General features: G+C 45.2%; 1 protein-coding gene across 1 annotated transcript in view; it reads right to left on the reverse strand.

The window, feature by feature from the left end:
• The window catches only part of LOC129760086 (neurogenic locus Notch protein), a 130916-nt gene extending 121268 nt beyond the window's left edge, over nucleotides 1-9648 (reverse strand). The window contains exons 1-2 of the mRNA XM_055757661.1: nucleotides 9588-9648; nucleotides 9213-9291 (exon numbers count right to left, since the gene is read on the reverse strand). Coding sequence (XP_055613636.1) covers nucleotides 9213-9291; nucleotides 9588-9648 — 140 coding nt within the window. The remainder of the gene's footprint in view (nucleotides 1-9212; nucleotides 9292-9587) is intronic.
• Between the last annotated feature and the right edge of the window lie 1571 nt (nucleotides 9649-11219).

Here is an 11219-nt window from a genome sequence, read left to right on the forward strand (position 1 = left end):
ACATTCTGGTCGAATCGTGTCGCCTCCAGAGGCGTTCAGCTGTCCTAGACTCTTGTCTACCTGTCCGCGTACTTGATCCCAACCGATAGCAGAACGCGAAGTGACCGCTATGCTTGTAGGGCTTACTAACCGTCCAATTTCGTCGGGAATCATCCGAGTCGTTGCGTTAAGTCCCGCGCGTGTGCCGTGACAGGCGCGAGTCTAGGATAAGCTGCTCTCGATCAGGCACACGACAGGCAAGGTGGCAAACCTCGAACCCTGAAGATAAGATGTCGGGCCTCGAGTCGTTAGAGGAGAGGTCAGGCCTTAAACCTTCAGGCGGAGAGGTTTGTGTGGTCAACCCCGAGTCTTTATGATAAGAGGTCGGGTCCCGAGTCGTAAGAGGAGGGATCAGGCCCCTTACCAACAAGAGGAGGGGTACAAGTGGTCACCTCGAGTCATTACGAGGAGAGGTCAGATTTCAAGTCGTTAGAGGAGAGATCGGGCCTTGAATCGTGCAGAGGAGAGGTAAATCTCGAGTCGATGCGAGTAGGGGTCGGATCTCAAGTCGCTAGAGGAGAGATCAGGCCTCAAGTCGCGAAGAGGAGAGGTTTGTGTGGGAATCTCGAGTCATTGCGAGGAGATGTCGGTTCTCAAGTCGTTAGAGGAGAGTTCAGGCGTCGAGTCGCACACCAACCCCGGGCTACCGAAGGTGGCATCTATGATTGGTTCGCTCCCATTCCAGTGGTAGGTGAGTTACGATCGTCAAGTCTACGTTCAGTCTTGCTAGGGCTTCTAGTAGGATTTGACCTCTGGGGTTTGTGAGACGGCTACCCCTTTCCTCGGCCCATGCGTTAAAGTCGCCAGCTATAACAACGGGGCTCCTCCCCGTAAGTATCTCTACAATCTTGTCAACCATAGCGTTAAACCTCTCCAAGGATCATCTTGGAGGAGCATAGCAACTACAGAAGTAGATCCCGTTAATCCCGTTTGGCTATCAGCATGCCTTCGTTTTCAATCGCCACCACCTCTGGTATGGGGAAGCTACCTGTTACCCAAATCGCGATGTCCAACTTTCCCTCAACTGCCGTACGCCGCAACAGCTGGTGTGCTGTATAGCAATAGTTGAGATTGAGTTGGACGATCTTTATGTTCTTGGTACTGCCTGTGCCTTCTTATGAACGGGGCACCGAGGGTTGCCATCAGCGTAGCTCTGTCTTGTCCAGTGCAGTTAAACGACTTATGGCCGAATTCCGTGCACATATCTGGTTGCTGGGGAATGGATATCTGACAGATAGACCATCCCACATTGAGCCGCCCACACTCAAGTGCTACGTTTGCTGATGCAACCGGAAGCTTCACCAAACCGGTCTTCATTCCCGATCTGGGGGGAGGGGGGATCCGTTCCTCAAGCTAACTGACATCTGGTCTTTTTTCTCTGTTGTGACCTCCAGGTTTCTAATCCAGATGGTCACCTCTTTACAGAGGGCGCGTACCTCAGTCTTGTCACCAAGGGCTTCAGTCGCCTTAGCCGTGAAGGTTTTGCTTAGCCGTGAAGGTTTGCCGCGCCGCGCTTAAGTTCCAGGATCAATTCGCCGGTGCGGTTCCGACGGATTCTCCGGACGTTGATCGGCGAAGGTCTCATCGGTACGCATCTGTCTTAAGACATTTGCGTACGTGCCCTCGGGTGCCTGCCTTGACGGCAATCAACCCTCTTCCTGACGCGACGTTTGCGTCGTTGGGTTCAAGGTTTGGCTTTCTTCGTCTCCGCGTCCCTGGACCTCCCCTTTTTACGCGATACCGTTTGTCACCCGGTATTCGGGCTTCTTTCCCTTTTTAGCGCTGGCCGCAGGGTTTTGCCGGACTGACGGATCCTGAGCTCTTTTCTTTGGGTCCCCGGGTCTAAGTTCACATGGGGACCCTCTCTTGCGTTTGCCGTTACCAGCAAATACAAGTTCACCCTCGGGTTCTACAAGACGTTTCAGCACAGCTTTATTGACTGTGATGGAAAGCTGCATCACCCTGGCTAGAGTTTTGCGTATGTTAGACTTCCCCTTCACACATTCCACAAGGTCAGTAATGCCAGGCATGGCCGTCACGATTTCCACCGGTGATTCCGGGACTTGGAGTTCCGGAGAACTCGTATCCACCGGGTTGGAAGGATGAGCCGGTGAGCGCTTAAACCTACTCCCTCCCACGAGTAGCGAAGTTAAAATATGGTCAACTGCGCTAGTGACCTGCTTAGCGCAGTAAGGACTGGGATACTGTGGGGTGTGTCCTGGTGTCCCAGCCTTCCAAGCTCATTCGCAAGGCCCAGTGAGCAGCAAAACTTGTGAAGACGGTTTCCAATGGGGAATCCATGGTCATATTCAATATCCGTTGCGAGGGTATTTATACGGGGGAGGGTGTAGTACATCTGCAATTTGCAGACAAGTTTCGGCTCTGTACCACGTGGAGGTGGAACTACTTCGCAGAGGAAACTAACGTCACTAATTTGTATACCTATTCGTTGTGGATATCCAATCCACACACAAACAAAAGTAAGTGAACATTATTACAGTATTGTGCAGTAGACTGAGTCGATTAGGGGTCAATTTTCAATTTCTCAAACCCTGGGGTCTAAAGCTTCGTTTTGGTTCAAAACTTATCCATGATTTTTTGCAGAAGTTTTAAGTAACGTTTATATGAGTAAATTTGTCAAAATCGACTCAGTCTATTGATTCAGTATTGTGCAGTGCTGCCGAAGCCTTGCAAAGTTAACTACATAAAACTATCCAATAATTGTCGCATTCGGTGCCATCTCGTATACGTCGATTTTGAATGTCATTTATCATCTCCGCCATCATTCGCCGGTGATTTTAAGTCTTAAAAATCCACTGAAATATAAAAAAGCTTTTTGTCATTAACCATTTATTGAACATGACTTCGACGGTCGTTTCGAAGCTCACCACCAACTCCCCTGCCTGTCCGGCGGCCAGCTCTCAGCATGTGACATAATTCTACCGGTCATTATAAAGTGGTGGCTTACGCGGCCGGACTCCTCAAAAGTCTCCAAAACCAGACAACAGTCACCGTCCAGCTCCATTCGAGAGAATCCGAAACCCTCAACAAACCCAGCAGGGGGTGGTTCTTGAAGCGTCTTCAGCCACCAGCCATTTGGGCAAACTTCTACTGCAGCGAGTATCGTCGACACATAAGTATAATGAAGTCAACCGGCGCGGGCACACGGTTAACCAAAAAAAAAAAAAAAGAATTGATACACCTCCTCCTCCAAAATGTCAAACGATTTGTAATAATTTATGAATTATTTTTGTATATTTTATCGTTTGCGTCGTCGTCGTCGTTTGATTTTCCTTTTATTTATTTGCCCTGTTCGAAAGATGTGTTCTTTTGGAGGGACCCACTGGGAGAGCGCGTTATTATCGAAAAATTTTGCTGTCGTTTGGGTTTTTATTAATTAGTTTTAGATTTCGTGCGTTCGAGCGTGTAGGCCGACGGTGAAGGAAAAAAACCGGGAAAATTTTGTGAAAACGCATCTCGCCCACGGTTTTTCCCACAAAGTTCGCCTCGGCACTCGTGATGTCATCAACACTATCAATTACTAACCATCGTTTTAAAGGAAGTAAGTTGTATCTGTTTTATGCAGTCGGAACTATACTGATTGTTTGTCGACTTGTTCAAAAGTAATGGGGGGGAGATGTGACGCGAAGCACTTGGCCATATGTGCGCCATCGCCGGGTTTCCTATGGGTTCATCTGACAATTGAACGCAACATTGTCTAACAGCTTCATGTGTGATGAAAGATGGGTTTGTTGATTTTCATTCATCCCATCCAGCTCCGGATTCCGCCTGAGCGCTGGGATGAAGAAGAGATGGAAAAAAATCCGGCGTCCGATTGTAATTACCCCTTTTAGAGAGTTGTTGGATTGGTAGAGAAGTCTTCAAATTCTACGCTCAGCTATCAGATCTCAGTGTAGTGGTTGTTTCGGTGAGCCCGGCTTAAAATAACTATTCATCAAATTTTTCCTTCTCTTTCCTCTATTTTCGAGCCAAGGGAAAATAGGCAAAAGCGATTGCGTTTCCCTCAACAACAACAAAAAAAGCAGTAGGGGAATATGGTTTGATGATTGCTGAAGAACGGAAGTGCCGCCGTTCGTTCGTTCTGCTGGTATTGGTGGTGTTTTTTTTTTCATCAAGCACCAGTAAAATGTGTATAATTTTATTAACAGATGTTCTAGGCCTATGCGGTGGGAAAAGCGGTTTTGGAAAGTGTGGCCACTGCTTTTCGGGCGATGAACGATGAGTGAAATTATTCACAGGTGGCACTATTCACACGGTGAATTATTGGAGCGCGCAAAACACGCGAAGTTGTGCGACCACATTTTTGGGAGTTCTTTCCGGTGCGTGGTGGCATCGCTTGTCGCAATGAAAGGAATTTCTCGACCGATCCACTTTTTACAGTTGGTCGACCCCTCGTTGACTTAAGAGCCCAGAGCACCGAAATTAAGCTAATGGATTCCGGACTATCTCATACATCCTAATGACCTGGATTCTTTGGCCAATTCTTCGCAGACGTTTGATACGCGCAAAAACGTGCTAGCATTTCGACCTGGAGGTTTTTATTAAAAACAAAAAAACTCGCTCCAGGTTAACGATTTCCAGAACAGTAGCTTCTTCCCGTTCTCGTTCGATCGAACACGATTCCGCAAAACCGATCGAACCGAAATCGAACTAACAATGATGATGTCTCGGATGCATTCCCGACGGGTCCCATTGTATGCTAAAGAAGTCATTCTTCGGAACGACGACCGAAGTCCTGTCTGAATAAAGGGACTTTTGGGACTTCATACAGCAAAAACAACAGACAAGCAAAAAGAAAGCCCAACTTGGGTATATTGTTGCAATTTTCGCTTTGTTTATCCTTCGTATTCCAGCTGAACATCCCATGAGGATTCGATCGGAAGAAACCAATTTCGGTTGGACCACAGAGGCAGTGCGAAAGATTCTGGATCGGGATCCCGAAACCCGCCACTTAGCTTTGCTTGGCTCAGCACTTTCGTTCGTGTTGAGAACAAAAACAATCGTCGTCGTCGTCTTCGTCGCTTCGTCTCTTCCGAAGGTCCCATCCCATCCGATGTATTGTTATGTGTCAGTGCCCAGCTCCTGCCAATGGCTAATTTAAATAATTTATCGATATAGTCTCGTCAGAAAACGTCTCGCCCCTTGCACCCCTTCTTCCAAGTTTGTGTTTGGCCATTTTTTCGCGTTGTTATTGTGCCTTCAATAGTGGACTGACTGAAGTTGGTGACTACTTTTCGGCGCGAGCATACACGACGGGTATTATTGAACACGTACCGGTTCGTTATGAATTTTGATTAGGTTCTCAGAGACGCCCGCCCATTTATCCGGACCTGGAGGACCGGTTCATTCCTCGTATGAATATGCGACCGCGACACGCTAAGAACACGGTTTGGTTGAAGGAGGCTTTATTATTGATGTCACTTCGTTCGATCCTATCCTACTTATTCGATGGGAAGACGATTTTTCGAGTTGTCCCTGGATCCGCAGTTTGGTACCGAAACTGTCCCACACAATTGCTATCATACTTAAAGAATGTATGACAAAGTTTGAGTTAATAATCTGGGAAAATCGTGGAATATATAGTTTTCAAGAAATAAGAACACCACATATGTAGTTGATAGGGACAATCCAGAAGTAAGCTAAGATAGGTCGATCACTCTTAACCGGCAAAGTTAATTCAAAATGAACGATTTTCGCGTAATATTGCGTTATTGGCGTCCGTGATTTTTTTTTATTTCTGTTGCATTTAAGTTTATACCTACATCATTACGAGCGATTGGCAAAAGTAACACAAAAAAAACCATCTCCATATTGATTAAAATTAGCGTGTTGCTAATATGAAACCAACGTTGATTGAAATGCGCCAAGCGTGCAATTTAGAGTTAACGACACCCAATAATGAGAAAACCAAACGGAGCGTGTATTAAAGTTGTCAAACCGTCCACGCTTAAAGAACGCCATTTTGTTTCAAGTGTTGGCGTGAAGGGTCACGGTAAAAGTGTGGTGCCCTGAAACTGGCCACAAGTGCCGCAAGGAAAAGTGGATTTGACCACTTGCGTTCCGGAACAAAGGTGCGAGGTCCACCGACATTGCGCAAAGTAGCAGCAGGAACCCGACAAGTGTGGTCCAGGCAAGCCGCTCGGCAAAACACTCCACACCTTAGGGCATGCTATCCGCTAGAATAAGGAGATCGCATGGGGCAGCTGACTATCGCAAGCAGAGGCACCAATCGGGCGGCCGAAGAGCGAAGCAGAGGTAACTGTGGTGTCATCCTGCTGGCGCCCCAGGCGAAGGGCGGCTGACAATCGAAGGCAGAGTCACCAAAAGTGCGATCCTATGGGCGCCCCAGGCGTAGGGCTGCTGACGATCGAAAGCAGAGGCACCAATAGTGTCATCCAATCGGCCCCAGGCGAAGGGCGGCTGACTATCGAAGGCAGAGGCACTAAAAGTGCCATCCAATCGGCCCGAAGCGCGAAGCAAAGCCACCAAAAGTGTCATCCAATCGGTCCCAGGCGAAGGGCGGCTGGCTATCGAAAGCAGAGGTACCAACAGTGCCACAGGCGTAGGGTGGCCGATGCGCGAAGCAGAGGCATCGAAAGTGTCATCCAATTGGCCCCAGTCAAAAGGCGGCTGACTATCGAAGGCAGAGGCACTTAAAGTGTTATCCAATCAGCGCTCCTGGCGAAGGCTAGTCAGCAGAGGTAGAAAGCAGAAAGCAGAGGCACCAATAGTGCCATCTAATCGGCCCCAGGTGAACAGCGGCTGACTATCAAAGACAGAGGTACCAACAGTGCCGCATCAAAAGTGTCAACCAATCGGCCCCAGGCGAAAGGCGGCTGACTATCGAAGGCAGAAGCACCAAAAGTGCCATCCAATCAGCGCCCCAGGCGAAAGGCGGCTGACTATCGAAAGCAGAGGCACCAATAGTGGCATGAAATCGTCCCCAGGCGAAGGGCGGCTGACTATCGAGGGCAGAGGCACTAAAAGTGCCATCCAATCAGCGCCCCAGGCATAGGGCTGCTAACGATCGAAAGCAGAAGCGCCAATAGTGTCATCCAATCGGCCCCAGGCGAAGGGCGGCTGACTATCGAAGGCAGAAGCACTAAAAGTGCCATCCAATCGGCCCCAAGCGAAGGGCGGCTGACTATCGAAGGCAGAAGCACTAAAAGTGCCATCCAATCGACCCCAAGCGAAGGGCGGCTGACTATTGAAGGCAAAGGCACCAATAGTGTCATCCAATCTGCCCCAGACGAAGGGCGGCTGACTATCGAAGGCAGAGGTATCAACAGTGCCATCCAATCAGCGCCCCAGGCGTAGGGCTGCTAACGATCGAAAGCAGAGGCGCCAATAGTGTCATCCAATCGGCCCCAGGCGAAGGGCGGCTGACTATCGAAGGCAAAGGCACCAATAGTGCCTTCATACGAGATGGTTTTGAATATAAGCAGCATTTAGTATTTATGGCTATTTAATTTTGAGTATGTAGCTAATTGTGTAAGTTCAAACCAAAGCTGAGTGTCTAGGATTAAGAGTGTGAATGTAAAACCTAAATTCCGGAAGCTTTCTAGGTTCGATATCTGTAAATAAGCTACATTGGTAATCTAAGCGCTTTTAAATCAATTGAAAGTTAACTTGGAAAAACAGTTTCTGTTTTTCAATCAACCGCAAGTGAACTTTTTAGTTCCAAGAGGCTCAAGTTGAAAATATCAACATAGATACACTCACCTTCTAATACCTTGGCATCCTTAGAAGAGCTAAGTAAGCTTTTAGGAGTACGTTCTGGGTCTTTTTGTTGCTCGGAAAATTATTGTAGCCAGAGCTTTTAAAGATCAATTCTATCTTAAGCATTGATATGCGTGTAAACTATGCACTAGCCTCAAAATACACAATTCTGAGTACAAATCAACCCCGAAAAATGCACTGTATCCGATCAAAGCAGTCTTTTGTACCTTATGTACAATAGACAACCAAGATAATAGATGTTTACTGAAGTAGTAGAGTGGCAGAGTATGTCAAATTTAACAAATTTTAGAATCATGAATGAAAGAAATCTACTTGAGACGTTAGTAATGCAAAATTATCGTGTACAGAAGCGTTTGCACGCTCACGAATATTAACGCATTCATGCTTTAATTTAAACAATGTCGAAAGTTTTTTGTGGGATTTATGTTACATATAGCCAAATGATTTGGACTTCTAAATTTAAGAATTCACCAAAAAGGTAAACAAATTTCATAATAGACCCACATAACCACGCTCAAGAGGGTTTTATTAAGAAATTCGTTATGTCACCATAATCGATTTTGACACAAAGCTCTCAAACGAAAGCGAAAAAAAGGTTCTCAAAACAACAATCGCCATAGCGCCCCGGTTCCAATCATAATCTGTCTGCCCCCTTTCGCTGATCAAGCAAATCAGCATCCATATGAGAACCGCAAACTCCGTGCAGACTCAGACGAAGACGACGACGACCATAGGGTAAACAACAATCAAACAACGAAAAATTGTCGTGACTGAAAATTATTTTAATTGCACCATAGGCTCAACGGGCTAAACCTTAAATAATCTCAATTCACGACGACGACTCACCGGAATCGTAAAAGGTGGCTTCAACTTCAATTGGAAAGGAAGGTGGAAAGCGGAGGTCGTCGGTCGATACATATATATTTTAATGGTTTTTAATAACGACCTCTCCTGTTGGGGTTGCGGTTTTATGCGATAACTTTCCTAAGATCCTCGCCTATCCTCTTTAGCTCTCATTCGACAAATGTCTGACAGTTCGAATCCATTGTTTTTCGATTGTCGCGATGCATATGTTGGTTCATCCAGTCGACTGCCTTGTGTCGTCAATAAAACCAATTTCGTAACGGAATGTCACACAGAGAGCGAGCTCCCTTTCTATGAGGCTTCAATCGAGGGGGAAGTGATGTCTAATTCGCGATATGACATTCCCTGTCGACTGAATGACTGCCTTGCGTCGAGTTGAGTCGAGTCGTGGTTTAGGAAAGCACAGTCATTGAAAGCGAAAGTTTGTTTTAGTTTCTTCACGCGGTGAAGATTTTGCCAATTCTACCGGGAGGTCGCCTCGCACGATCATACGTGAGTATCATATGTGAGCATGTAGACAAACAGGGGTTCAAAACATCGACACTTACTTGCAGTAGGATCCTCCATTCGGTTTGCTGACGCATGTTCCGCCTTGTTTGCAGGGCGATGGAGAACACGACAGAAAGCCTGTAACGAGAGAGAAACAAAAAAAAAATGGGAAAAAGTTAGTATTGGTTGTTGTAAGTACACGATCAGCGATCGATCGCGGAATTGAAATGTCCACCTTCCTTCGGAGGAGGTAGCAGTAAAATTAGATCAAGTGTCCCCCCTCGGTGTTCCCTTTTTTGGTTTAACAGCACTGCAGCTGGCATGTTTTATTCAACACAAACTTCTACTCGGTTGGTACGATTAAGCTGAATTTGGCTAATCTTTGCCAATTATTTTGTGCACTGCAAATATCCCTAGAGAATTGGTTAACAAACAAACCAAAATGCCATTGCCAATCGGGATAACCGGTTCTGTTTCAGCACCAGCTAGGGACATTTGTGAGGTTAGTTGTTGCTGGTTTGGGAGCACGTGGATTGCTCCAGACGCTGTCGTTTTGTGTTTGATTGTGCCCTCGTTAAAACAAAGTTCTTTTGGAACAATTTTTTTTATTATGACTCATTTTATCATTTGTGGTACCAACAAGTACTATTAGTTGCAAAAATTACCCAACACGAGTCAGGCTCGTTATTTTCGCTTACGGTACAACTTTGGCTCAAGAATTAGACACGTGTTTTCACTTATAAAACAATTTCTTTATCATAAGTAAGTATTCACTTTTTACAAAATTTCTTGGCCACGAGTCAGACTCGTTGTTGTTGTATAAAGCACAAACTCATATCACGAATGAGACTCGTGGTATTTTTTTAGGACACACTGTTTTTAGCGAGGTAAACTCAGCAATAGAAGGTGAAGACTATTTGAAATTAATCGAAATTAATCGAATGCGTTTTGGATTAAAGAATTACCCAAACATTTTTCAAAGCGAAATTCATGAGGTGCCTTTAGAATTTTGTACATTTTACGAGCTGAAATTTATCAAGCTTCTTTTAGATCTAAGAAAGTATTTAAATTGTTGAAAACGATATTCATCGAAAGCCTCTGGTAATATGGATCAAGTTCTTTTTCGATTAAAGATTGACCCAAGCATTGATAAAAGTGAAATCAAACGAATGCCTTTTGGTTCGAAGAAAGTTCCAAACATTTTCCAAAGAGAAATTCATCCAAAACCTCTCGTAATTTTTATCAAGTGCTTTTATGATCTGACTTCATACAAGTAAATTTATTTTTTTTAAAAGAATCAATCGGATGCCTTTTGGCTCGAAGAAAGTTCCAAATATTTTCCAAAATGAAATTCATCGAATGCGACTTGAATCTGTGGCATGTAGAATTGTTCGCATACCATTTGGATTATCAAATGCTCCTGATAATTTTCAAATGTTAAAATATGGGAGTGCCTTTTGTTTCAAACTTTATCGCAACTATTTTTCAAACTGAAATCAATCGATAACCTTTTGAAGCAATCGGATGCCTTTTGGCTTGAAGAAAGTTCCAAATATTTTCCAAAATGAAATTCATCGAATGCGACTTAAATCTGAGGCATTTAAAATTATAGAACTGTTCGAATACCGTTTGGATAAACAAATGCTCCCGAATATTTTCAAATGAGAAATTTGCGCGTGCCTTTTGGTTAAAACGTTATCCCAACTATTTTTCAAAATGAAATCAATCGAATACCTTTCGGATCAAACACTGTCCCGAATATTTTTCAACGCGATAACTGCCCTTTTCCAGATATTATAGAAACACTTGCTTGAGCAATCACGGTCCTTTAGGTCGTTTGGTGCTAAGGTCTTTAAATGCTTCTATTATTCTCGCAGGAAATTTACCATTTCCTTCGACACAGAAGATCCCAGATCCCAGCTAGGGTATCAATTTAGGATCCGGGACTGTTTGTTCTAACCGCCCCCCGACTCCAACAAACAATGGCACTCTTCCGCGAGTGATAAATCAATGCTGCAATGGCTCAATCTAACCTTCCTTGTTATCCGTAACGGTCGCTGCTAGTA

The sequence above is a fragment of the Uranotaenia lowii genome, chromosome 1 (genome assembly GCF_029784155.1).
Source record: "Uranotaenia lowii strain MFRU-FL chromosome 1, ASM2978415v1, whole genome shotgun sequence".
Taxonomy (NCBI): Eukaryota; Metazoa; Arthropoda; class Insecta; order Diptera; family Culicidae; genus Uranotaenia; species Uranotaenia lowii.